We start from the raw sequence: 27,241 nt of genomic DNA, 5'->3' as shown, positions 1-27,241 counted from the left end.
CGCGATTAAACTGGTAAAAACAGTATTCGTGTTGCCACAGTGCATTCGGATAAACACACGCGACATTGTGTTATAACACATAATGGGGTCTTTATACAAAGTGGCATTCCATGAAACACCCCCATTCGGTAAAAATGGACTGCGGAAGCGTAGTGTTGTGTAAGCAGGCAGGGTGTGCAGGAACAAATGTATAAGTGACCGAGACTTTTCATTCAAGGTGAGACACAGCACCGTATGTTTAACAGACGTAAGCTGACTTGTAGTCGGACTTACACAACTCTCATGTCCCGTGTTATGTTTATGTATTAAATACTCTTGCGAGCATGAGCCAGCGAGCTAAACGCTAGCTAGCATGTTAGCTCACAGCTAGCCTTGTTTATGGTTAGCAGGAATGTCAAACTTCCCAGTCATGTCAGACTGGTGTTGGCTTTGCTGCCTGTCGCGGTGTTTTGGTGAAACAGATTCAATGGATACTCGGACCTTCAGTGTTTATTGAAACATGAGACTTTGCAATAAAGTTACATTAATTCATTTAAGTGTCTGGTGATGTTTATAGCTAAGCCACCTTGTAACTGTGTTGCTTCTGACTCTTAGCTGCTGCCAGTGATAAACACCATCACTCTTCAGACATGTTTTCATATTGTAAATGCAAAGGAGTCCGTCATTACTGATGCCTTCGTCTCCCTGTGTGTTTGCGTGACAGCAGTCTCCATGAACAACTTGAATGACCCCCCCAGATGGAACATCCAACCAGACCCCAGAGGACGGGGGGCGGGGGCCGGTGATGGTAACCAATGGAACTACGCCCTGCTGGTCCCGATGCTGGGACTGGCTGCGTTTCGTAAGTTACACAAAGGCGTTATGTAGAGTGTCTGAGGTTAGGTAACAGACATAGCAGAACATATGAGCCGTTGCATGTATAGGTAGTGACTGTGCTCCTACAGAGCTGCTTGAGTTTGTTTGAGGTACACACTTTACCTCTGAAATGTGTGGAGGGTTTCTTTTTGCTTTAAGTCAAATTAGTGCCTAACTCTCTGGGACGTGTACAGTCTTATATAAATGTACAATATGCATCTTCACTGGGACTGTCTCTGTTCTTATGAGATTGTCAAATGACAAAGGTAGACATTATAAGAATGTCCTCCTTCTGATGGTTTATTACCACCTGCCTGTGACTGGGTTGGGCATTATGATAAAAAATAAAATCTGCATATTTAACTAACAACTCGCAAAGGCATCAAGTTTACCAGAAACAGTGTGCTTTTACGCTTGTAGTTGGGTTCATTTGGTCAGGACCAAGTGAAAGAATGACACATTGTTGCATTTTAGTTCTGGTCCGGTTCCTGTTCACACTGACTTTTTTACAAAGGAACCAAGAGGAGTAAACTATGAGGTCATACAGACTGACAGGTTACTCGTTGATTGGACAGTTCAGGTGATTGTTATGCTGCATCATCCGGATCCATGATGTGTAAATGTATGTTCCTTTTGTGTCACAAAGAGCTCACGAAGAAATAACCGATTATAAGCGTTACTGAGACCAACCTTTTCAAGCGGTCTCAGTTCACATTGTTGATCCGAACCAGGGTTTGATATTGCCCACCAGCCCAAACAAACTGGACTATCCAATGAAAAGCTGCAGGGTTTGGTTTAAACGGACCAAACAGGTTAGTTGCAAAAGTGTCCTAAATATCAAAAAATACATCTCAAGTCCCACCGTGCGTTCAGGTTGGATCTGGACCAGGGAGTCTGAGAGGGAGATCCAGATGGTCAAAGACCAGTATGACAAGGACGTGTCCACACTAACGAGCGAGTTGGAGGCACGATACCGGGACACGCTGACAGAGAGGCGCAGGGCGGCGGCTACGCTAGAGCTGGAGCTAGAGAAGGAGAGACAGAGGGTCAAAGGTTACAAGCAGGCCCTGATCTCACAGAGCCAGCAGCTGATGGAAGAGCGCAAACAGTTGAATCAGGTAACATCTTGCCTTGCAATCCATTACTGCTATTGTGCATGTTTCCCTTCAAACCTGTAGCCTCTCCTGCGTAAACCAAAACGCTGTCTTCTCCCTAATAAGGAGCGCCAGTCCTTGGAGGATGAGAAGCAAAGGCAGGTAACGTCCGGCGCTGCAGGGGCCGTGCTGCATCGCGCCCTGGAACGAGAGAACGACTGGCACCGGCGAGCCGCCGCGACTCTGAAGGAGCTAGAGGGTCAGCTTGTGGAGCGCCAGAATGCCTTCTGTTCCCTCATCCAACCTCGAGATCAGCGGCTGGAGATGGAGAAGAACATGCTGCTTAAGGTCGTCAAAGACCCCATCGGACCGGAACTGGATCTAGAGGCCGACCTGAGGGATATTTTTAAGAGAGATAAGCACTGTGCGGACTTGCTAAACATGGACAAGAGGAAGAACGGAAGCCTCATGTGGGTGTACCTAAAGTACTGGCAGCTGCAGGTCACCGTCCAGAAACACAAGAGAGCTGAAGAGGCTATACTCGGAGGAAAATTCCAGTCTCAAACAAAGTGACAAACCTTGTGTTTTTCATTTGACTTTGAAAAATGTTAAAAGTATGTGGATCAGAAATGGAAAATGCATGTATTTGTTTGTGCAATTATCTTTACGTGATTGGGATGTTATGGAAACACACAAGAGGTAATAACCCCAATAAGATAATGTCCAACATCTGAAAGTCCCTCCCTTCATCTCAGTGTAAAGAAAGGCTGTTAAGTCAAATATTACTATTACTTCAGAATCCCCAGTTAAAGCTGGGGTTGGTAATCTTGAGATACTAGCAAGAGTACGCTGGATTTAAATTATTATCCAACTGAAAAACACAGCCCAGTGTGGCCAACTTTTTTTTTCCAAATGAGAGTTGCTAGCCCCACTAGCTCCAAAAGTTGCTAAATTTAGCAAGAAAGTTGCTAAGTCTGCAACACTGACAGTCCGTCCCTTCAGGCCTCCCACCGAAGCCACTCCCCCCAAAAATATCCATAAGAACATAAACAACAAACTCGGCTATCTTTAGTGCTCGAGCTTGCAGCTTGTGAAAGACTGAACGCAGGCAGACACCAGATTTTATTTTCTTTTTTGATTCATTGATTGCTGTCGGGATGTAGTGAGAATTTCAACAAAAATTACCAACCCCGCCTTTAACTCTCATTAGCTTTAAATGAACTGTGTGATTAAATGTGTAATGATGACGATGCACACGGATCATTCAGGTGACATCCATATTGGACGCACAACTGATGTTAAATACGTGTTTTCCATCAAGCCCTTTGGATCATGTCTATTTAACCCACATTCTCTTCGAGTGCCACGAACTACCGCTAAGTGCATGTTTTGTTGGTCTGGAAAATGTTCCTCAACCTCGGGTGTGAATTCAGAGTTCCCGTTCACTGTTCCCGATGGGATGTGATATCACACTTCACTTTGTCGCTGCAAGCTTCTTCAGGAAGGAAATAAATCACAATGAAAACTACTGTGTTGAACAAAACAGCCAGCAATCATTAACCAGAGCATTATTTTGATGGAAATGTTATCGTGGTCTTTCTCTGTAGTGTGTCGACTCGTTAATACGTCGATGGAGGTATTTGTCTTGATATCTGTGGGACTTCCAGGTTTTCCTTCGATTCTATCACATCTCTCGTTACACTCTGAAGTGTGTTACCATGTACGACACATGAAGCCAATAGTAATTTCTAGTCTTCAATGCAGGTTTGTGGGAGCTTTTTAACTGTCGGGGAGACTGGACACTGAAGGTGCATGTGAATCTGAAGAAGGGAATCGAGCACAAAGTAGAGCTCAGTGCTGCAACGCTTTACCACAATACTGCTCTGAAAAACAGTCGAATAGCACCCTCTTACGTCACACTTCACCACCGTATCGAAAGGATGAACTAAAGCTGTAGCTTTGTCTATACGCCTACCGAGCTTCTCTATGCTGTTCTGTTTTTATTTTGACCATAACTGCTGGATCTGATGCCATGAATTCAAATGTACTGACTCTAATCACTCTGTGACATCATCCTAATAAATTCCTGGTTTAAGAACTTCATTTTGTGTTTTTGTTTCCTCATAAGAATCTCAAAAAGCTCTGCTACCTTTAGCAAAGCATAGCATCAGGTCCCGTTGCGATGCCATCGTCTTACCACAGGGGGGTGCTGCCGCTGTGTTTCTATCCTGAGGAATGAGCATTTATTATGAAAGCTATGTGGAAGCTCATAATGAACCAGTATGCAACCGGAACACATGGGAATAATTGGTGCATTACAGAACACTCATCTCGTCTACAGTCCCAACCGTACCATAGCCCATGTATGTAAAGGTGTTTGTCGTATTTTCTCTAACAGGACAGTTGTATTAACTCTAATGTCATGTAAAGCCAGTAACATGAGGTTCACGAAGCTTTGGTAGGCATGGGAATCAGTGACGGTGATGAACGTAGTCTACAAGCGTTGTGAAGAAGCTGTAACAGAATGTGTTCATGTCTTCAGTACAGTAGAGCACATGGTTTATGGATTCATCAATTCAGCATGATTCCAACTTTTTAAATGAAATCATTTGGTAATTGAATTATGAGAAAATATGTTTTTCTTTTGTTTGGATGATACTAAAAACCTAAACATATTTTACTTACATAAAAGCAGGACTCGTGCAGCATATCATCAGGAGATACCTTTCTTTCTCTTTTTTTTTTTAAATGTCACAGTTAAGATAGTTACACAATGTACAACTTAGAAATAAAATATTGTTTTAATACAGATGTGTAAATTACGGCAACAAAGGCCACACTCTACTTTCTGAACTTTGAAATACTCCGGAGCTCCTTGCTTCACTCCCTCCTCTGCACCCGGTGACAGATTTCCCTCGGTGAGATCATCAGACTCGAGGCTCTGAAGTTCACTCTCACTGGTTTGCTGAGCTCCTGAGTTATGGCTGTCACTTCCTGTTTACCCACTCCATTATTCCACTTCCCTTGTATGAGCGGCTTTTGTTCCGTGCCCCCTGAGGTGGATGCAGCGGGATGTTGTTGGCTGGTGCTGAAGAGGGGCAGCTGGTGCTCTGTCGTGACTCTGTTGTTGCTGCCCAGCCTCAGTCTCTGGCTGGGACTCCTCTCCACCATGAAGTCGGTCACCTGTTGCTGCTTGTAACTCTCTCTGCGAATGCTGTCCGTCTCTGATAGAATGAGCCTGGAACACGTTACGCACACCAGACAAAAGCTGTGTTCATCAGAAAACAGTGTACTGCAGTGATTCATGCAAAAAAGTGAATCTAGAAATAAGCTGAATCTCAACCACCTACTTGTATTGTGGCCTCGTTTCAAGGACCAGGCTCAGCCAGCATTCATGGTAGCTCTCCTTCCTCCACTGGTTATCCTCCTGCAGATCACAGTAGGAGTTCACCAGGTAGCAGCCTCCTCTGCTCACACAGTGCATGGTGTGATCGTGCTGAGAGCGTAGATGTCAGCAAGCGAGCGTGCGCCAAGACGAGCGTCCACTTTCACCCCCGTCCGACTTGATTGAAGAGAAACGGATGCAGAAAGCGATCAAATCGTTTGTCATCGTCAATGTGTGCATCTCTGTGTGTACCAAGTAGTCTGAGACCTGAGTGTGTTTGGCAACGTCTTAAATACCCAGCCTCGTTTCTATTTTCGCTCCTCTGCATCACTTTGTAGTGAATGCCATCACTGCAGGCATCCTGAAGCTTGGTTTTCATGTGAAAATGAGCGTTGGCTCTTTCCATGAGATGAGGCAACCAGATGAAACCCCCTCTCATTTTATTCATGTAACTCATTTGTGTTGTATCATGTGCCTGGAGATAAAAAGAGAAATCATAATGAACCTTATAATTCTATGCATTGTGGTCTGGGTTTGATCATGGGAATGTGTTTGGGTCCATGCTATAAGTAGATGTGCATGTTGACAGAAGTATGAAATGACTCTACTTTAATGACATGGATTTGGGATTCATCCCATCAGGTCAAAAAAAAAGAAGTATCCTCCGACTCCTCGAATGTCTCTCACATAGACCACATGTCTCAGGATGGAAACAGCTGAGGGCAATCAGATCACTCACTGACAGTCATAATCCAACGCAGTAATCCAAAGATACGTCTGCTCCTTTGCCAAAGTCATGTAAGCGACTGCAAAATGAATGCTTGTGACTTTTAGAAACGTTCTCTGGCGTTTGATTTGTGGATGGTTTACTCTCAGCCGTATCTCGTTATTCCATACTCTCTGTGAATGTGGAATAGTGAGATGTAATGATTAGACTTGCTACAGATGTGCTACCGGTGTCTTTTTATGTCAGTTGTAATGGATGGATGGATGTGAAAAAAAGTTTGGGAGGCAAGTAAAACCCCTGCAGGACTTTTCAATTCCACACTTCATTCCTGACCTTTTATTTAACTAATGTTTGTTGTAGTTCACAGCTCTAAAGCTCATTTGAAGATGTGACTCTCTTTAAACCTTGATTACTCCGTCTGTTTGGAGGACGCTGGCAACGCCATTTTCATCAAAGCCGAGGGTGAAACTGAATCAGAGGGTGTGTGATGGTGTGACTGAGGCCCTGGAGGGTGTGCTGGACTCAGCCCAGCAAAAACAGTCTGTTCCCGACACACAAGATCCAGTATTTCATGACTTGAGTTTAAAGCTGAATCCTGAGGAGCAGACGTTGCTGTGGCTACACAAACAGACATTCATAAACAGAAACAGGAATCTGCTCATGTTCAGAAGTGGCAATTTGTTTTTCGACCACCAGCTGGCAATTCTGCAGCCCAGTCATTTAATGTAGAATATTTGATATGAATGTAATTTAATATCAGCAGCAATGTTGCGCCACTAGTAGTCATATACATGTTTATGTATCAGTTGCAGATTTTTAATTAAATGTTTGACATCACAAGCCATGTGGTTTCTTCATCCCTGACACCTTTGTGTCACTAATAAACAGCTTTTGCCTATTTTCCATTTAACTTTCATGCATTTAAAGGTTAAAATTGAGCCACATAATGCAGGTTTAATCAGAGTAATAAAATGTCAGGATGCTTAAACTCTTTATCCGTTTATTATGCTAATAACATCAGAGCACAGTTCATAAAAATATATATTTTGCTGCTCTTATTGTATCATGAAGGGGAAGCTCATTGCCCTGTACATTGCATGGTTTCACTCATTTTCAAACGGTGAATAAAGTAGATGCACAATATTTATTTTTCAAATAATGGATTTATTGTCAACCAAATTTACAGTAAATTTCTCTGTCGGAAATATGAGTTGAAACAATAACAAAACAGCACTGATACTTGCTGGTATCAGTGCTGATCAAACAGCTGCTTTATGGAAACAAAACTGATACGACAGCCTCCTTCATTTACTGAATAACAGACGGGAAACAATATGCTGTTTTCTACATCATATAAAGATTGTGTGTGTGTGTGTGTGTGTGTGTGTGTCACACACAGCATTAATATCTCAGCATCATCAGCTGAACCAGGCGGGCCTCTTCCTGGCCCTCTCCACTATCCTCTTGTCTTTGTCCAGCTCGCTCGGTGTTTCGCCCTCATACAGGACGACGGTCTCCACGGTCGGGGCCCCCAGCGGGCCGCCTTCCATCGCTTTCATCTGTTGACGAATCAGAGCCGTCTCCTTGCACACCTTAGCGTAACAGAAGCCACACATGACGTGTTTCTGCCTCAAGTGGCCACACTCTGGACACGGCTCGATGTTGTTCTGAGAGAGGGAGACGGAGAAACTGTGGGTGAAACAACGTTATGCTAAGACTGTTTCTAAACTACTTCTCGCATATCTGTGACATTTTCTGTAACGGCTTATTGGCCAACATATAAACCGATGTTAATATACGAGGTTTTTGGGGTGAATTGAGAGGATCCACAGTGTACCTTGACTTTCAGGAGTTTGCTGTCAGCTCTCCTCCTGGTGCGGTTAATCTCTATAGTGCGCCTCTTCTTGGGTGCTGCCATCCACAGGATGCCGTCTAGGAGGCCGGGAGGCTGCTCCGGGTTCTGCTGCTCCTCCATCTCATCCTCCCTGTCGAGCTGAGGCAGGAGGCTGGGCCCATTCACTGCCAGAGCTGGAGCTGCACACAGGAAACACATAGATAGATAGATAGATACTAACTTTATTGATCCCGCGAGGGGAAATTATTTTGTTACAAGCAGCAATAGGTTACAGAGCAGCAATAGGTCACAGGTAAAAAATCTTAATATTATATAAAAAGAAAAATACAAGAAAAATACACATGTCACAATATATACAGTTATAATATAGTAAAGATGTTATATAAAATTACATTGATACCCGCTTTTAGCTGCAACCCAATGATGCAAATGTGGAGATTGTAGAGCGGAGGTAGTCAACGGTAGAGAGTTTAAATTGTATGTAAAATCACACTTAAATTAAAATAAAAAAGTGTGTGTCAGTCAGTCAGGGACAGCTGGTCACCACAATCAGCAGTAACGTTAGATGCCGTCCTGAGCTCCAGTCACTAAACTCACCCAGTTGCGTGTCTAACGTCTGTCCGGCCGCCTGCAGAAGTCTGCTTTCAATGTGTAGCAAAGAGCATCTGAGGCTGTGCACCAACGCTGCGATATTCATCATTCTTTGTTGTCAGCACGCTTCTTTTCCGTCCAACATGTCAAACAGCTCACGGTCACTGAGATCCAGCACGTCATCAAACAGCGACAACAAACTGCGCTTCTTCTGTTTAATTCCGGCAGGCAAGGTGAAGTCAGGCGTTTGACTGCCACCTAGCGGCCAAATGTCTAACGCCACTCTTTAGTGTGTGTACAGATGCTGTCCCATATGAGATCTCATACTTTGTCATGATAGTCCATTGTCCCTACACGTCATAGTTTCAAAGCGATGTTTTTAAAATATCTTGCCATACTGTGATATCCATTGTAACATATTGCCTATTAATCAATCTAATTTATTTAAATTGTAGAATGTGTTTTAGGATGTAAAAGAAAGTACTATTCATAGTATCAATAATAAAGGACCAGTATCAATATATACTAATCTGGTGTTACAATAAGAGAGAAATTACATAATTAATCTGGATCTTTTTGGCGTCCCATATCAACTGTATCAAATGATTATCTGAAATCAAAGAATACAAAAATATTGAAATTAATTTCTCTATTAAATACATATTTCTTCAGTTGAAAACAAAAACGCATGCTGTCCACCTGAGTGCACCTAAAGAGCAATAAAAACACCCGGTGTCATAATTCATGCATGAAAGGGTTAATAAGCATCGGCTGTCTTGTCTACATGCTGTGTGTGTGCAGATCTTAGGGGGCAGTATAACCCTTAAAGTGGATTTACAGTTCTTCAGTCAACACAGAGTAGAAGAAGAAGAACAAGATGGCGGAACGAGGCTACAGTTTCTCCCTCACCACATTTAGGTAAACTTGATAAAAATTGCCATGAAACTTTAAAATAGCATCTAAACTTTCACCCCGAAGATGTTGTTAAACAGCAATTTTATAAACTGTATGCACTGTTTCACCTTTTGATGGGAAACGGATGTTTTTTGGGTCCATTGTAGTTGATGCACTGTCATTGCGGACATAGTGGAATGAATCTGCTAACTGTTAGCCTGTCTGCTAACGTGTTTCTAAATGAAACACTCGAGTGACTCTTTTCTTCTAAAGTCGATGATAAAATCTCACCATTTTTTTAAATTTCTGCACGTTTTACCGAATAGACCAAAACATGTCCCGTTTACATGCTACATGTAGCCTAACGTTAGCCTAACGTTAGCTTAACGTTAGCCGAATTAGCTCAGATGAGTCGGTTGTTTTAGCTTTTGCTTTCAGTTTCGTCTGTGTCAATCGGGATAAACTAAATAGTATTTCCATGTAGCTTTGTGGATTGTATTCCGTCTCGCAGCATGGTACTGCATCATCATCATCGTCGTGTGTTTCTTCCTGCAGCCCTTCTGGTAAACTGGTCCAGATTGAATATGCGCTGGCAGCTGTAGCAGCCGGAGCTCCTTCAGTCGGCATCAAAGGTACGAAGAAGTTCTGGTGATGAGTGGATCAGATACAACTCTACACAGACCGTTGACCATCACTTTATCACTGACAGAAGAAGTGACAGCTATTTTCATTCAGAAGCTTTGATTAAATAAGGAAATACTGATTGTTATCAGTTTTTATTATGCTAAATTTCATTAATTAGCTAATTGAATAAACACATGGCATGGATGAAAAACATTTATTGATGTATTGCCGATCCGTAAGCGGTATTTCTCCTGACTTTTGATCATTGGTCGAGGCACGTGAAGACGCTGGTTGTGATATTCTTTCATTTTCAGCTTCCAATGGAGTTGTCCTGGCGACAGAGAAGAAACAAAAGTCTATTCTGTATGACGAGCAGAGCGTCCATAAAGTGGAGCCCATCACCAAACACATAGGCATGGTCTACAGCGGCATGGGCCCCGACTACAGGTGGGGCAGTAAAACAGAACTCCAGCATCTTAGGTGTCTTTTCTAACTTTGGACAAGCAATATCTGCGTGATGTCCAACAGTTTATACATGCACTACAGAGAGAAAGATGTTTGTTGATTGATCATAAGCAGATAAAATGACAATATGAGCCACCAGAGTTCGTCTGACTTCTGAACCTCATGAACAGATACATTCATTTGTTGCGTCGTCCTTGCAGGGTTTTAGTGCGACGAGCCCGGAAGTTGGCCCAACAGTACTTCCTGGTTTACCAGGAGCCGATCCCCACAGGTCAGCTTGTCCAGAGAGTGGCCTCTGTAATGCAGGAGTACACACAGTCTGGGTGGGTATTCACAAAGATGCACCAATACACACGTTGCTTCTAGACACATCACCTTTTATATTTCAGAGGTGAGATGTATTCAGTCAAAATGTTGGTATTTAATCTGTGTTTAAAGTAATGTGTGTTTTCCTCCAGTGGGGTGCGTCCGTTTGGTGTTTCATTGCTGATCGCTGGATGGGATGAAGACCACCCCTACCTGTTCCAGTCAGACCCCTCTGTATGTTGTACTACTGTTGTCTTCAATTACTTTACTCTTTTCAGCTCAAAGTTTAGTAATCGTTTTATCTTAAAAGAGCTTTGACAGCGGACTAACCCTGCCTTGCTGTAATACTACTACTCATCAATTCCCTTATGGAAATTAATACTTTTATATTTATGAGATGTCAGGGTGGTTAAGTGCTGTTATATGTAAACTATTTATTATAACAAAGAATATATAAAATGCAGTAAATTTGGCTGTGAGGCGCGTTAGTCAGTGAAATCAGCCGTGTTCATGTGCTTTGATAATGTTGTGTAACAAAAAGGCGAAGTAAAGCGAAAGGGTCAGCAGGTGCCAACAGGGAAGAGGGGGAGCGGCACTGGAGGCTTTGGCCTTTGTGTTCTGTGGAGCTCTGGGTCCAGGTCTCATCGGGGTCGTCACAGAAGCGTAACGTTTCTCCTTGTGTTTCTGACCGGCAGGGTGCGTACTTTGCATGGAAAGCCACCGCCATGGGAAAGAACTACGTTAATGGAAAAACATTCCTTGAAAAAAGGTAAGATTCCACCGTAAAGAGCTTTTTTTTTTTTTTGTTGTAAGCAATGAAAAGAATAAAATTATTTTGCGAACAGCAACTTTTGACATTCAGTGGCTAATCTCCAACAATCAGTGCTCTTTATGTTTATGATGGCTATCACATCGTTATGAACTCTGTTGTAAAGAAGACTTACAAAACTGATGTAAAACTATTTGTACAGTTTAAGGCACTTTCAATGTTGCTGCAGATTGATTTAGAGCCCAGTGTCCAGTGTGGAAGCCTTACTATCCAGTTAAATGAATGTGTAGTTGTCACACGAGGAAGATGAACCAGGATGATACCTTCTTCACTACACTTGTGGAAAACCATGAGAGGTTTTAGTTGAGGCTTGGTGTGTAGGACCTGATTCTAATGAGGCGTGTTCACAGCAAATTACTTTTTGTGACTTAAGGCCCACTTCTGATTGTAAAAAATACATAAAATCTGAGGACCACCTTGCCAAATACATGACAAAAATAAATAAATATTCATAATAAAGTGTACGTCTGTCCGCTGTAATGATAAATATAAAATAAATATGCTGCTCACCCATCACTGCCTGCCATTATAAATCCAAATTGGATGTATTCGGGGCCATAATTCGTCACCACCAGCTTCTCCTGGTGCCGGGTTGTGTCTCACACCACTGTTTAGGTTCAAAAACAAATCACTGCATCCAAGGGAAGGTTAGCTATGCAACAATGGCAGAACAGTTTAGTCTCTACCTGATTATGTGTTGTGGTGGTATTTAAACATAACTGGTCATTTATGTATTACATTTTTAATTTAGCGTTATTTTTTTTCAATGAGAATTCTTGAACGCATTTAAATATAACTAGCTTTGTAAATTACCCTGCATTTTACGCAGTAACATTTTTGCAGTACCTAATTTGCCCACTAGATGGCAGCGCAGTGGTTGTGAATAGCTGACGTACAATACACCATGAATGCACATAGTTGAGGTGTTTGGTTGAGTCACAACTCTTAGTTATTCCACTTGATGCACACTACACAGGTTGCTTGATGAGCACTTTGTTTTTGTCCTCCAGGTATAACAACGACCTGGAGTTGGAAGATGCCATCCACACAGCCATCTTGACACTGAAGGTACGATGTTTGTTCGAACAATGCCTGAGGTATGCAATCCATCTCATTTTATCATCAGTCATTTACACTCTCCTGTCTTTGTGTTTTCAGGAGAGTTTTGAGGGTCAGATGACGGAGGAGAACATTGAGGTGGGGATCTGTAACGAGGCCGGCTTCAAAAGACTCACCCCAGCGGAGGTGAAGGACTACCTGGCAGCCATCGCGTGAACACAGCCTCCCCGATGACGGGGCTCTCTGGCCACATTTCAAGACGTAACAGCACAGTAGCCAACAGTGTCACGGCACATTATCGTGGACCAGTTATTCAGAGAGTTTGGCCGCATTGTGTTTCTGTCCTGAAAACACGAGCGGCTATCACTTCCCTATAATCAAAATTGTTAATGTGAGCTGGTAGAATCAGACATCCTGTTTGGGATCATGCCCAGACCTAATTTACTTGAAATGACATCCTTTGTTTGTTTGTGTGTGTGTGTGTGTGTGTGTGTGTGTGTGTGTGCGTGCGTGCGTGCGCACATGTGGCGTCCACTCACAACCGAACTGACCAAACTCCATTAGTTGCTGTGAGATGGCAAACTCATTTTTATCACATAACTAATTGGCTTTGTTGTCAAACACATACCCTGGTACTGTGACATGTGGCAGTTGGCTGCTGTGCGTATGAAGAGGAATGTGGCCTCTGATGAGTGAAATCTCAAGTCTTTCATTGAATCCTTCAATTTTCCTATTTCTCATTACTGTTGCAAAGGCAATGCTGTCGGATTACAAATCGAGCACTGTTGCTTTACGCATGTACTCAAAATGTGATTACTTGTAACCGTTGTGACAAATGTCCTTTGGCTGAACAAAAATCAAAACATTAACATGGTAATGAGGCTAACAGTTATTAAAGACAAGAAAGAGCATTGGTCTCTGGGGGACTTAGTCATCCTGAACATGATTCTCCTGACTGCTCTTCATAAGTATCTCTCAAACACTGGTAATTAGGATCAACAAAAGGGAGGAGGCAATGGAAAGCTTTGTGATTTTACAGTTAGGATCTGGTTGCCTGTACAGCAGTTTTACACAATGTACTTTTTTTCAGGCTAGAAACAATTCTAGAGTTTGTATTTTCTCTTCTGGTATCTGTCACTTATTCAAATAAAAGATGAGCTGATATTGACTCCCTTTTGATTTTATATGCTTTTATTTTGGAAGTCAGTTTCTAGCAATTTCATTGTTAAATGTATAAAACATTCGCTCTCAGTACATAACTTGTGTGTACATAATGAGCGCGCGCTAGTGTGTAGTTGGGAGAAGAACGCGCTCTAACATTAACCGGCACACCTTTTACAATTGTATTTGTATCCCTCCGCCCACGTTATGTTTAAACAAATATACCACGACTGATATAATGACAACAGCAGTGAAATGGGCTGCATCGTAAATATGTTAAAATCAGTTCAATGTTCAACCACTTAAACATTTGAGCTTCTTTAACAGTTTTGCCAAGAGATCTATCTTTCCTCGCGGTAGCTCTTAGCCCTTACGTCATAACCTCTGATGACGTTTATGGCGCCAGAAATCAACGGTTCGGTGAGGAGCTCGTGTCCGTCAGCTGGCGGTTTATAAACCGTTATCTGTGCTATGTTGGCGGCACCGTAAACATTTAGACAGTTCAAGGCAGACTAGCGGCTAGTTATCCGTGGTTCGCGCTGGTATAAGGTCGGTTTGGAGTCAAGATGGTGATACTACGCAGTAGCAGCGGCGGTACCGGAGCCGAGCCGGTGGCCACTACTCCGAAGAGGAGGTCGATGGAGTTGGAAACGAGCTCCGAGTTTCTGTCGCTGCTTCCCGCGTCGCAGAGAAAGTCAGCCCGGGTGACCCGGTCCTCCCAGGCCCTGGAGGACAGCTTCAGCAGTGTGGAGAACAGCTCGGTGAATGTGAGCATTAACACCCAGCTGGTGAAACAACTAGCTAACTACTACCATTTAGATATTGTATAAAGTATCGATGAACATAACTTTGCTGTGCTACTTTTGCTAGCGTGCTAAGCTAACTAGCCACCCTGTCACTTAACGTTGAGGGGCACTTTACGTTACTTGACGTTATGAGCACTTGTAGTCCCTGCTGATATTTCACTCAAACGCGCATGTCTGTTGGATTAACACAGCTGGACCATTTATACTGTAATGTTTGGTTCAGTGTTAACGTGTCATGGCCATATGTCAATGTTATAACGTTATGTTACAATGTTAGTGTGGTGTGTTTTATGTCTTTTTGTTAACTTTGTATCAGGGATAACTGTTACTTCATTGTAGAAACAAATTGACATAAAGACACGAGGCTACTGATAATGTCGCCTGTTGATAGTGAGGATTCACGCAGTTACCTTACCCTCTAAGTCAGTACACATTGTAGAGCGTCATAGAGGCAGCCGGTTTATAGACATGTATCCTTCTAATTCAATCAAGCTGACTCTTTATCAGTTGTACATATGCTGGTGAACGTTAAACTCACAGTGTTTTTGTGTCAGGGACATGCTGATATGAAGCCGGATGAGGGAAGTGGACCTCATCACTCTCTCAGGACCCGGGGCCAGAGAGTTAAACTCGAGGTCTCTTTTGCTGACATGGAGCCAAAGACCAGCTCCCCTGTAAATGAAGCCAACTCTGTAGAAGGATGCCTCAGGTAACACAGGCCCCCTCGCTTTCATGTTATTGATGCGCTCAACATGCTTTTGCGTGTCTATGTTGTTGTTGTTTTTTAGTGTTTAGTGAGTCAAAAAAATTCTTTGGAACCTGAATATTATTAATTGTCCAGAATCTTTTCGAAATGTTTCAAGTTGGCTGCTTCAAATATATGCTTACAATATCAAATTTGATGGGAGTGTAAGATTTGTGCATAATTTGTGCACATTTTAAACACTCAAATAATAAGAATATACATAAAGGATTTCATTTTATTATTATTATTTTTTTTGTTTCCTTTTATCTTCAGGAAGTCGTCCAGGCTGCAGAGAGAGGGGAAAACTTCCAGTGGCAAGCAGCAAGCAGGTACATTTGGCTGCAGCGTCATTCCTTTACAAAGAGCACTGGAGATCTTAAATGACACAGCACACGGCGCATGTTTAGCAGCATTTAGTGTTTTGGAGGGTCTATACTACGACCAAGCTGACGATAACTGTTGTTGTTTTCTCAGATGTTCCAGATAAGGTGGAGGGTTCATCCACTCCCAAGAGGAGTCGCTTTGATCTCCAGAGCCGAGAAGAGGAGGAGGAAGAGGATCGCTCAGTGCGACGTAGTTCCCGAATCACCAGATACAAACTGGATTCCCGTAACCAGTCGGTGCTCTACGACCGCCTCATCACCAAGTGAGTTCAGCAGCAATCGCTACCTCGCTGCTTCACTTCAAAATACAGCTGATCCTATTACCTCATGTGGTATCTAACGCACATATTGACATACACAGTGGGCTGTGGGTGTTTATTTTAAACTAATGAGTAATTACGTTAGAGATGCACTTTGATAAAATCTGATTGTCTCTCAGCACTGCTGAAGCTGTTCTCCAGAAGATGGACGACATGCAGAAGATGAGACGCAGACAGAGGAGCAGAGATCGGGACAATGAAGAAGAGGTTAAAAAAAACCCATCCTTTTTTTTCATTTCAAGCTCTATGTTGCATTGTGTAATCCTAGTGTTTATGTTGACAGCAGGTGATTTGGTTTGATGATGCTGAACAAGCTTCTAAACTGTGAATGAATCAGCATTTGACCCGTTTCCTCTCAGCAGCTCGGTGTGTACACCAGGGCCAGGATGAGCCGGTCTCTGAGGAAAGATGTGGAGACTAAAGACACAGAGGAGGAGAGCCAAGGTACGGTGGATTAGGTTCACTAAAATTAATTCAGAATTTTATACACCTGAGGGCTTCAAGTTACTGCAGGGCATACTTCAGACACGAGTGACACGTGTTCTGTGGGCTATCCCTACGTCACCTAATCAAAAGCAGAAGTAATAATTCTACCTCTTTCCTTAATTCACAGGAGGGGATGAGGATGATCACAACAAAGAGAAGGGGGAAGCTGTAGAAGAAGAAGAAGATGATGATGAGGTGGAGGAAGAGGAGGAGGAGGAGGAGGAGGAAGAAGATGAGGATGGCGAGGACGAGGAAGAAGAAAATCAGAGGCGTTATGACTTCAGACAGCGAAAGACTGTGGTTCGCTACCAGGCCCCTCAGGATGGTACTGCATTCATTCAACTCGATCGTATGGTTTAGATGGCAGAGACGCTGCTGGAGACACATGAGAATGACAGTTGGTGGTAAATGTTTGGTCATTTCCACCAGGTTTTTATTTATTTTGTGTTTTTAGTTTCTACAAATATTACAACTGATGGCATTCAAGTTGGTTTCAATTGCGTACTTGAACATCTTAGCATACCCTTATTAAGCAGGTAGCACTAAAATGCATCCATGCAGACACTGGATGGCTCTTTAGAATTCTTGAAGCAGAGAAAAAAGATAAATGACATTCAATACTTAGTCTTTCTTCGTTGAATCATTTGTGAAAGCTGAATCATTGTTTGGAATGAATTCATCCTGTTAATTACTGTACTTAAGTCCCTGTTAACATTTAATTCAATTTGTATCGAGTTTGATGATGTTTTGTCATCGTGTCTTAGAGCCCAGAGAGCCCAGGAAGCGCAGCATGTACTTTGAGGACCACTCGTCTCCTACCAGACGCAGGTTTAGATTCAGCTCCACGGCCCCCAGGAGCCCCTACAACAGGAGAAGAACCAACAGGTTAGTATGAGCTCACACACCTGCCGTCATCAGCCCATCAGAAACAAAACCTCCACTATCAAGGGATCTTGATGTTCTGATGAATACATTATGGAATGCTGTTTGAAGGATCACACCCATCACACCCCTGTAGGTCACAGCGCTGTCTCTAGTAGCCACTGGAATTATCACTGCATGTCAAATCAATCCCAAAATTATTATTTTTTTCCCTCTTTCTTTTCTGATTCTCTCCATCCCACCCTCAGGAATAGTTCTGAGAGGTAAGACCCTCCCTGCTTGTCCACGTTGGTGTTCATAGTTAGAGCTGTCTGTCTTTACTAGCACTGGTGTCACCCTGGCAACAAAGAAAGACCCGTTGTTTGAAAGCTGACTTTCTATTAGCCAGTCTTCTTGATTTTTTTACAGTAAGTATGGTTCAGGCGGTGTCATGCATGGTGATGTCACTCGAAGTGTGTGTGTGTGTGTGTGTGTGTGTGTGTGTGTGTGTGTGTGTGTGTGTGTGTGTGTGTGTGTGTGTGTGTGTGTGTGTGTGTGTGTGTGTGTGTGTGTGTGTGTGTGTGTGTGAAAACTGCAATACTTACTAATGAGTGGTAATAGTGTTGTGTGTGTGTGTTTGTTTATGTGTATTGTGTCTGTACTCACTCACTCACTAGCGTTGCCGAGGACAACATAACAAAAAGCATCTTAAAATAAACAACCATTACCTATATTTGGTCGTGATTGTTTGCTGTTGATCAGCCGACGGTCATAATGATACAGATGGGGGGAGAGAGATGACGTTGCATCTTTTGCCTTCGCAGAAGAAGACACGCCATCCACAGCAGCGACTCTACTTCTTCCTCTTCAGACGATGAGAAATTCCAGAGACGGAGAAGTAAGAACAGGAGCTTGTCAGTGAACAGGTGAGAGCAGCAGCCGTCACACAGTACAGGTAGACGACACAAAGTGTTCTTCAGCACATGGGTGGAACACAAAGGTGGTGACCGACGGACAAAATGTATAATTCTCAACCCAAAAAAATGTTTACCATCATTGTTTTAGTTCTGTTAAATTCTTCCATTATCCACCGTCCTGTTTTTTTAATTATTTCCTATAATAATTTACAAGGATAGAGTAGGACCAATGACTTATTGTGGTTAATACAGTACACTGTAAACATTCATAATATTTTAGCTAAGAAAAACATATTATAATATACATATTATTTATGTTTTCCATGTTTCTCCTGCAGATGTCTGCCTATGAACCTTGTGAAAGACGACCTGCTGGGTGTCCACAAGGACAGGATGAAGATCGGAGCCAGCCTCGCTGACGTGGACCCCATGCACATCGACAAGACGGTAAGCTGGCTCCACTGATGGAGAGGTGTGTGTGTGTGTGTGTGTGTGTGTGTGTGTGTGTGTGTGTGTGTGTGTGTGTGTGTGTGTGTGTGTGTGTGTGTGTGTGTGTGTGTGTGTGTGTGTGTGTGTGTGTGTGTGTGTGTGTGTGTGTGTGTGTGTGGAGCTGATGGTAAATATTGCATTGACAAACATATACACACATATAGCACTTCAGGGAGAAAAATACCGTATTTGTTTGAATAGATATGAAGTTGACTGTAAGCCTACGCCACTTTTTGAATGGTAATTACTGAAGATAGAGATTGTGTTCCTGCTAATACAACACTGATAAATGGACGATTGTACAGTCAGTCGTTGTATTTTGAGCAAACAATCTAAACGTATCACCTTTTGACATCCAGGTGCGTTTCGAAAGCATTGGAGGTTTGAGCCGACACATCTCAGCGCTGAAGGAGATGGTGGTGTTCCCTCTGCTCTACCCAGAAGTCTTTGAGAGGTTCAAGATACAGCCTCCCAGGTAAACAAATGTGTGACTATTGGTTACACTTTTATTTTACATTCATGCAACTTAATATCTCACCCAAAAAGAACAGAGCTATGATGTCTTCTATTGCTGTCTAAGAAGTTATATACCCAACATCTCAAGGTGTAATTTTCTGCCAGATCAGTGGAAAGAGCTTTGTCATCACACCAAGTCATCTTAGTTCAAAGCTCTTTAACCCTCAGGTTGTCTCTTCTCTACCTCTTAAGACTCTGGTTGGATTGTAATGGCTGTTAAACTCTCATATTTCCTCTTGTCTTTTAGGGGCTGTCTGTTTTACGGTCCTCCAGGCACAGGGAAGACCCTGGTAGCCAGAGCGCTGGCCAATGAGTGCAGTCAGGGCGAAAGAAAGGTGTCGTTCTTCATGAGGAAAGGAGCCGACTGCCTCAGTAAGTGGGTGGGAGAATCTGAGCGACAGCTGCGACTGCTTTTCGACCAGGTAAACCAAACTCCTCATCAACATACAATGCATTTTTTGGGATGGATGGAGCTTATTAGTTCCCCCCCCCCCCATCTTCCTGTTGTCAAGCTAACTCACTAGATTCTGACAGATTCACTTGTAGATTAGGATAAACAAAGTAAATTCCTTCACATTATCAAGCATCGGGTCTAAAGATAATGCAATCTGCAACTGATTGAGTTCTTATTGAATTGTTTGCAGGCCTACCAGATGCGTCCGTCCATCATCTTCTTCGATGAGATCGATGGTTTGGCTCCAGTCCGGTCGAGTCGCCAGGACCAGATCCACAGGTGAGCAGCACCGTGTTCCTAATGTTGAGCAGCACACGTGTGGTGATTGTACCGAGACTAGTGAGTGCAAAATGTAACGAGAGAAATGACTCGTCATGCGGTGGGTAAACAAATTTCTGGGGGAAAAAAATAAAAAATTAGACAAATAAAACCATCTTAATCAGTATTTAGCATTGACAGTTATAGGACCAGCATGACTGGATGCAGCTGTCACACGTTGTTCTTAATGTTGAGCACCACCTGAAATTTGAACCAATTTGGCTGCAGCTACACAAACAGATTTCACTTAGGATTGAAAACAAAGAAGTTATACAACCGCTCGGTTACTGTGGCAACGTTCTTGTGAACGCATCGCACACAAATCATTTCTGGCTCTACTGCTGGAGTGATGGATGGCCTTGAGGAAATAAAGCTTTTTTAAAAAATAGGATTGGATTTTTATTCCTGTATGTATCAGGAATATGAAGTAGCTACTGCAGTTTGCAGTGAGAAGGTTAGGGTTCACTTTCTTTTTCATGGAAACTATGAAAAAGAAATAGTTTGACTCGGTGCACTGCTGTATTTGTCACCAGTAGACAGTGTTGACGAGTTAGAAAACGTAACCTTAAGTCTTGTTGTGTCCGTGTAGTTCCATTGTGTCGACCCTGTTGGCTCTTATGGATGGACTAGACGGTAGAGGAGAGGTTGTTGTGATAGGAGCTACAAACAGACTGGACTCCATCGACCCAGCGCTGAGAAGACCGGGGCGCTTCGACAGAGAGTTCCTCTTCGGCCTTCCAGACAGAGAGGTGAGAGACTTTAATGCGTGGCAGAAATGGAGAGAGAGAGAGAGAGAGAGAGAGAGAGAGAGAGAGAGAGAGAGAGAGAGAGAGAGAGAGAGAGAGAGAGAGAGAGAGAGAGAGAGAGAGAGAGAGAGAGAGAGAGAGAGAGAGAGATGATTTTGTGGTAAAACAGTCGAAGCCTTTCAGCTTAGAAATGTAGGGTCTGAACTTGCTGTGATCTTATTGTATGGCAGGCGAGAAAGGACATCCTGAAGATCCACACCAGACTGTGGACTCCACCGCCCTCCGACACCTTTCTGGAAGAATTGGCAGATAAATGTGTTGGTATGTTTGCATTATAATGGGTCAAAAGCAGTGGTCCAACAGCTTGATATACTGACCGTCTACAATCTTGTCTGTTGTTGTTTCCAGGTTACTGCGGAGCAGACATCAAGGCGGTTTGCTCAGAGGCTGCCCTGTGTGCGTTACGGCGTCGCTACCCACAAATCTACTTCTCATCACAGAAACTTGTGCTCGATGTCAACTCCATCGCGATCGCAAGCAAAGACTTCATGTCCGCCATGTCCAAGATGGTGCCTGCTGCCCAGAGGTATAACCAAACTAACTGTAAAATAAAGTGTAAAAATGATTCTTGCGTTTCCAGTGCCTTCCTCTTGCATATGGTTCTTAAGTAAATATGATGCAAACTGTGATTCTTAGGGCAGTAGTGTCTCCAGCCAAGGCCCTGATACCTGCCATTCATCCCCTGCTGAGCGCCTCCCTGCAGAACATCCTCCATACTGTCGTCAGACTGTTCCCACACGCTGAGCAGGGCTTAAAGAGGAAGAGACAGCAAGGTGCCGTCCTGCTTTAGCTTTTTCCTCTTGTCGTGTTTCACATTCATTTATTCTGGTCCTCAGATTGACTGTTGATTTGGCAACAGCTTTCAGGGCATCTGGAGTAACTGCTATTCTGTGTGTTTTATTTCCAGGTGCGGCCTGCGGTGTGTCTGAGGATGACCTGATGTTCAGTGGTGAGGAGGAGGAGGAGGAGGAGGAAGTCTGCTCCACTGGACAGACCTCTCACTCCCAACTCCAAACACCTGCTGTTAAGGGCCTCCTCCGCCTCAACAGGTTTGTTAGCTGTCTCACTTTTATTCCCTTTATCTTTGCTACAGTACTTAAGAAGTGCTGCGAGCTGTCTGGTGTCCCAGTGAACCAGATCTTTTAGGCTAATTAATGAGTCCTTTCCTACCACTTACTCATCTCAGTGTCATCTCTCGGTGTGTAGGAGTGTGCTGAGCCACCCGACCTCCTACCGGCCCCGGCTGCTGTTGGAGGGCAGACTAGGTTCCGGTCAGAGCTCCCACCTGGCTCCCGCTGTCCTCCACGCTCTGGAGAAGTTCACCGTGTACACGCTGGACATGGCCGTGCTGTTTGGAGCCAGCGCAACTGCACCGGAAGAGACTTGTGCTCAGGTAAATGACACAAGAATACACTGTTTAATTATGATTCATGTACATATTTAGGAACATTTGGCAATTAATGGCATGTCTTCGAAGTGGGTCCTCAACATTTAAACAGGCCCCTGATCCATGAGAACCGAGGTAGTCTAGATGTAGTCTCTACTTTTGCAGCCTTGTCAAATTCAGTGTGTTCTTCTCAGTGGACCTCACTGGCCAAAATGGCTGCCACAGTGACCGTAGTTCATGGGCCCCACCTCCCGACATGGTGGGCGGTGGGGATAAATATGTACTACAGACAAATAGTTGTGTGAAAGAGCCGCGTTGATGGCAAGTGTGAATGCGCCATCGTGTTACCAAAAGTGATGTCTAGAAGTTGCTTCACTTTTATGTCCAGCAGATGTAACCTGGAAATGTTTTCTTCTGGCCACCGGATCGGATTCTGGCGAAATCAGATGAAATCATGCAGGTTCACCAGAAACTTCTTCAGCTCAGTCTCCTCACCATACCTTTTTTTTTTTATTTAGCCTTCATCGTCCCATCATGTTCTGTGAAAGTGCAACTGTGCCGTATGCTTAATTGTTGCAAAAAAAAATTAAAAATACCATTCATTATTGTGTCATGTGTTCTGCAGATCTTTGTTGAAGCAAAGCGGACCTCTCCCAGCGTCCTGTACATCCCTCACATCGGACAGTGGTGGGAAACAGTGGGTCCGGCCTTAAGAGCCACTTTCCTCAGCCTGCTCAGCTCCGTCCCTCCCTTCGCTCCTATCCTGCTTCTGGCTACGTCTAACCTGCAGTATGACCAACTCAGTGTGGAGGTATGGAAAAGAGGAGTGATGTCCTGTTGACTTAGAGTGGTGGTGATACATAAGGACACGTCATTTAATATGTTGTTGTGGTGGGGAAAATGTCAATAAGTCTAATTTTTGAAAAAGGATTTTCTCTGACAGATGGACACAATGCTCCTCTATAAGTCTTCTCTCTCCTTTCACTGTTCTTGTATCAGGTGCAGGAGTTGTTTCGGATGGAGTATGGAGAGGTTTTCCAGGTCCAGGTCCCCACCAGCAGAGAAAGAAGAAACTTCTTTGAGGATCTAATCCTCAATCAGGCTGCCAAGGCCCCTGCCTCAAAAAAGAAAGCTGGTGAGAAATATGACTCTGGTTATAGAATAGAGATATAAGCTAATTATGTGTGATCTATTGTTAAAGTGGGCTTTAGTCCCTCTTAAACTCATTGTTCAGGGTCCATACTTGTTCTTATGGGGGAAAAGTTAAGTATATGATATTAATGTTGAGTGTTGTGTAGAATTGTGTTGGTTAAATTCACTTCTCACTCTGTATGCGTCTATCATCGTTCCACTTTCTGAAGTACTCAATGCGTTGGAGGTGCTTCCTGTCGCCGCTCCACCTCCCCCACGTCAGCTGACGGAAGAGGAGACCCGGAGACTGGAGGAGCAGGAAGAAGACACCCTCAGGGATCTCCGCCTCTTCCTGCGGGATGTCACCAACCGCCTGTCATTAGACAAACGTTTCAAGGCTTTTACAAAGCCTGTGGATTTAGAGGAGGTAGCTGTTCCATTACCGTCTATTGCCTCATTTCATATTCCCTTATAAAGCTCTACTATCCAGGGTTCAGTTTTGTCCCTTTTCCCCGCCGCTGTACTCAGAGCAGCCTCTTTGTCATGTGTTTTAGGTGCCAGATTACGCTGAGGTGATCAAGACGCCCATGGACCTGTCAACAGTTCTCTCTAAGATCGACCTCCATCAGTACGGGACGGTGAAAGAGTTCCTCCATGACGTGGATCTCATCTGGCAGAATGCCCTCGAATACAACCCAGACAGGGTCCCCTCAGGTAAACGCAGTGATCAGCAAAAAAACATACCCGCCATGCTCACGGAAGCATGTGCCGTATTCATACTCGCAATAACCGATCGGTGTAATGCAACAGTTTGAACGTGGAAGTTGCAGCGTTGCTCTTTTGTGCGTTTCCTTCAGACCGTCAGATCCGCCACAGAGCATGTGCATTGAAGGACACCGTCCATGCCATCATCAAAGATGAACTGGATGAAGATTTTGAGAAGATTTGTGTGGAGACCAAAGCGTCACGCAGCACGAGAGGTAAAGCTGTTTGTATCTGTGTGTGTGTGTGTGTGTGTGTGTGTGTGTGTGTGTGTGTGCAGGCGTGTAGTTAGAAGACAAACGTGATTAGCCTCAAGGTTAGCCGCTGACTGACTCGGCTCAGTGACCAACACCTAGAGGATGATTTTGAAAACCTTTTTTTATGAAGAATCCCGCACTGAGTTTATGCTTTTAATTTGATACTACTATATTCTGTTTCCCTATGCACTTATCCTGTCATTTAGTCACTGGAAATGCAGACACTCAAACTAAACCTTCATTTTCAGAATGAATAGTGCGTCACAAAGAGGTAAATTTAATTATCTTTTGACTGCCTCAGAGTGCTCCACTGCCCGGTTTGCGCCCTCCTTCTACCACGTCCTTCCCAAACAGTCCAAATCTCCTGCTGAGGCCAAGACCACTGACATAACCCCGCAAAGAGAGCCGGCCAGACCCACCGCTACAGTCACTCCCAACACAAGTGCCTCTGCTGTTACAAAGCCTAAAAACACAGGTAAAAACTACTGCAGATAACTAAATGCAATTATTTACTTCAATATTTTTGTGGTAGTCCTTTTAACGTCTTTTGTTCCTGCAGCCCAGAAGAAGAAAAGGCGAAAGAGTCGTTGGTCTGCTGGCTTATATCCAAAGAAGAAGTCTTCCTGCTCGCCTCACATGTCCAGAGATGAAGCACACCTGGGGTCTGATGAGGAGGATGGGGACGACGAGGACGAGGAGGTTGAGAAGGGAGGAGGAGCAGAGTGCGATGAGGGGACTGGAGGAGAGGAGGATCAGATGATGGTCGATGTAGAGTCGGGGCCTGCACCGGCCCAGGAAGGTAGCTTTGGGCCCACTGTGAAGGAACAGGACAGTCAGGAGGAGAGTCGAGCTGCTGAAGATCCGCTTATCCAGTGTGACACGGGGAAAGCAGAAAACGACGACCAGACACAGAATGAAAAACAACGGGTGGATGAAGTTGTCGCAGATCAACCAGGACAGTCGGAGGAAAACAAAATGATGACAAAGGCAGGAAATGAGAACGGTGAAACCATTTCAGTTAACACTAATAAGGACAGCCACACTGAGACAGACGGAGATACCCAGGGGCGATCCAACACAGAGGAGAGTGGTGAAACTGAGAAATGTCAAACTGTAACGCAGGCAGACGACAGGAACAACAAAGTAGTTACTGTAGAGGAGGCAGAGCAGAACAGCCCTGCTGAACCCATGGAGGTGGAAGCAACAGATCCCTCAACCACAGACGCCTCTGCAGCTGTCAGAGGAGAGGAAGGCACAGGTTGGATATTTACACCATCTTACTTGCACTTAAAGCGTGGCTCTTTAACCTAAAGTATAGAGAAACGATTAAGAGTAATGCAAACCTCCAAGCCACTAAATCTCTAGCTACTGAAAGTCAGTGGTGTCTCTAGAGATAGTGACGTGTAAGCCCAGTGTGTCAGCAGACTGTCCTCTACTACACTGGTCTAAACACATGTTTTCTGTGTCTCAGAGAGGTGCGTGAGGCGCATAACTCGGGCTCTAAAGAGCGCCGTGCTGCAGCAGCAGGTGGTCGATGTGGACAAAGCTCTGCTGATGCTGCACCAGGAAACGCCTCCTCTGGTAGTGGACAGAGACAAATTACAGGTGTGTGGGATGTGTGGCTTCTTCTTTAGACTTTTTATAGTTCGTGGTTCTTCCTCTTGGCCTTATTCATAGAAGCCTTTATAAACGGATGAAGAGACGAGGCTACTTTTGCGTCATCCTTTTCTTTTTGACAACTAAAAAGGTCATCTGGATGTCATTCCTCGTTCTCTTGCCTTTTGTCCTCGTTTCTTCAGGAGCTCCTGGAGAGAGTAGTGATCAAGACTGAAGGGTACGAGGTCTACAAGCTGGAGAAACTCTATGCTCTGCTCTGCCAGAGCATCTATAGACACAGACGAGACTACAACAAAACGCCACTAATACAGGTTAGTGTTGGACTGCACTGATGAGCAGATGTAGCCTTTTTTATTGGAGCTATTCTGACTTGTCATAGCAAGAAGGGCTCATGTGTAACTAACTAATAACCTCAATGATGATGTGTAAATGTCTGCAATAAAGGAGGCTGATCGTGTTTTATAATCGCAATGGTATCATAGGTAACATAGAATATTGCCATTGTTTTTCAGTATTAAATTCATATGTTATACTATTAACATACAGTAGATGGTTTCTTTTGCCTAACCTACTTTATTGTTTCTGATCTTTTGTTCTTTCCTGCTCTTCTCATTTGATTAGGAGTTGAATCAAGAGATTGAAGACTTCTGTTGACTTTCCTACAGGAAGATATTTTTTATATATGTTCCTCATCCTCAGCTATGTAAATATACATTGTTTCTATTTTCATAGAAATCTACAGGCACCTATATTTGTGCATTAGCTACATGTTTGTATTAGCTCTTTTGTTTGTATTTAATTAAATGGGTTTCCTCTAAATGGCGTGACTTTTTATGTGCTCATCACATCACCTTTGCTGAAACTGTGTGTGGAGGATTTCTACTACTGTCAAGATGTCATCCTGGAAGAATCACTTGAGTTATCTTGTTTTGTGCACAGGGACCACACATTTTAACAGCCTGGGTTATAAACTGGGCGTATGGTAGGAGCCTGTTACATGGAGGGTCTAACAAGATGCTTTAGAGTTGCATTATGGGAAGTGTAGGCTCCAGGGTTCTTGAAGTCTCACCCATTTAGAGACTAGTCAGTGTGTGTGTGTGTGTATATGTCTGTCTGTCTGTCTGTCTGTCTATATATAAAT

The 27,241-nt window shown here is 43.6% G+C and overlaps 5 protein-coding genes and 1 non-coding gene across 9 annotated transcripts; 4 read left to right on the top strand and 2 right to left on the bottom strand.

Annotated features, from left to right (window-relative positions):
* Positions 1 to 114: 114 nt before the first annotated feature.
* Positions 115 to 4,052, top strand: ccdc127a (coiled-coil domain containing 127a). Of its 2 annotated transcripts, none has more exons than XM_068735151.1 (4): positions 115 to 217; positions 707 to 841; positions 1,729 to 1,973; positions 2,076 to 4,052. In XM_068735151.1, exons 2-4 carry the CDS (start codon positions 712 to 714, stop codon positions 2,520 to 2,522), a joined length of 822 nt encoding a protein of 273 aa, XP_068591252.1. In that variant the 5' UTR covers positions 115 to 217; positions 707 to 711; the 3' UTR covers positions 2,523 to 4,052. The 2 variants fall into 2 exon arrangements, with proteins under 2 accessions (XP_068591252.1, XP_068591251.1); XM_068735150.1 differs by having other exon boundaries at positions 119 to 217; positions 704 to 841.
* A 605-nt stretch (positions 4,053 to 4,657) lies between these two features.
* On the bottom strand, positions 4,658 to 5,575 carry zmp:0000000930 (telethonin). Its single transcript, XM_068736053.1, has 2 exons — positions 5,300 to 5,575; positions 4,658 to 5,187 (listed from the first exon to the last, which is right to left on the bottom strand). Exons 1-2 carry the CDS (start codon positions 5,431 to 5,433, stop codon positions 4,830 to 4,832), a joined length of 492 nt encoding a protein of 163 aa, XP_068592154.1. The 5' UTR covers positions 5,434 to 5,575; the 3' UTR covers positions 4,658 to 4,829.
* A 1,629-nt stretch (positions 5,576 to 7,204) lies between these two features.
* mrpl32 (mitochondrial ribosomal protein L32) lies at positions 7,205 to 8,695 on the bottom strand. Its single transcript, XM_068735758.1, has 3 exons — positions 8,514 to 8,695; positions 7,899 to 8,095; positions 7,205 to 7,728 (listed from the first exon to the last, which is right to left on the bottom strand). Exons 1-3 carry the CDS (start codon positions 8,614 to 8,616, stop codon positions 7,480 to 7,482), a joined length of 549 nt encoding a protein of 182 aa, XP_068591859.1. The 5' UTR covers positions 8,617 to 8,695; the 3' UTR covers positions 7,205 to 7,479.
* Positions 8,696 to 9,344: 649 nt separating this feature from the next.
* Positions 9,345 to 13,853, top strand: psma2a (proteasome 20S subunit alpha 2a). The gene is made up of 8 exons (XM_068735982.1): positions 9,345 to 9,425; positions 9,957 to 10,033; positions 10,340 to 10,472; positions 10,691 to 10,813; positions 10,949 to 11,030; positions 11,492 to 11,565; positions 12,636 to 12,693; positions 12,784 to 13,853. Exons 1-8 carry the CDS (start codon positions 9,385 to 9,387, stop codon positions 12,898 to 12,900), a joined length of 705 nt encoding a protein of 234 aa, XP_068592083.1. The 5' UTR covers positions 9,345 to 9,384; the 3' UTR covers positions 12,901 to 13,853.
* A 396-nt stretch (positions 13,854 to 14,249) lies between these two features.
* Positions 14,250 to 26,913, top strand: atad2b (ATPase family AAA domain containing 2B). 3 transcript variants are annotated; one of them, XM_068735654.1, is made up of 30 exons: positions 14,250 to 14,612; positions 15,206 to 15,360; positions 15,670 to 15,725; positions 15,871 to 16,042; positions 16,219 to 16,306; positions 16,462 to 16,543; positions 16,713 to 16,910; positions 17,350 to 17,470; positions 17,716 to 17,730; positions 18,271 to 18,372; positions 18,702 to 18,810; positions 19,212 to 19,327; positions 19,616 to 19,790; positions 20,013 to 20,101; positions 20,730 to 20,889; positions 21,117 to 21,207; positions 21,295 to 21,472; positions 21,583 to 21,719; positions 21,854 to 21,995; positions 22,153 to 22,339; positions 22,959 to 23,144; positions 23,333 to 23,468; positions 23,695 to 23,891; positions 24,019 to 24,178; positions 24,322 to 24,444; positions 24,785 to 24,958; positions 25,043 to 25,741; positions 25,955 to 26,088; positions 26,283 to 26,411; positions 26,722 to 26,913. In XM_068735654.1, exons 1-30 carry the CDS (start codon positions 14,412 to 14,414, stop codon positions 26,752 to 26,754), a joined length of 4,545 nt encoding a protein of 1,514 aa, XP_068591755.1. In that variant the 5' UTR covers positions 14,250 to 14,411; the 3' UTR covers positions 26,755 to 26,913. The 3 variants fall into 3 exon arrangements, with proteins under 3 accessions (XP_068591755.1, XP_068591754.1, XP_068591756.1); XM_068735653.1 differs by having other exon boundaries at positions 16,459 to 16,543; XM_068735655.1 differs by lacking the exon at positions 17,716 to 17,730 and having other exon boundaries at positions 16,459 to 16,543.
* LOC137891773 (small nucleolar RNA SNORA5) lies at positions 22,494 to 22,628 on the top strand. The gene has a single exon (XR_011105372.1). It is a non-coding gene; the product is annotated as a small nucleolar RNA SNORA5 (small nucleolar RNA).
* Positions 26,914 to 27,241: the final 328 nt, after the last annotated feature.

The sequence above is a fragment of the Cebidichthys violaceus genome, unplaced genomic scaffold (assembly GCF_023349555.1).
Source record: "Cebidichthys violaceus isolate CVI_PGR_0920_01 unplaced genomic scaffold, fCebVio1.0.p SCAF_7, whole genome shotgun sequence".
Classification (NCBI taxonomy): Eukaryota; Metazoa; Chordata; class Actinopteri; order Perciformes; family Stichaeidae; genus Cebidichthys; species Cebidichthys violaceus.
Note: the sequence above shows the minus strand (reverse complement) of the source record. Positions and strands in the feature narration are given on the sequence as shown.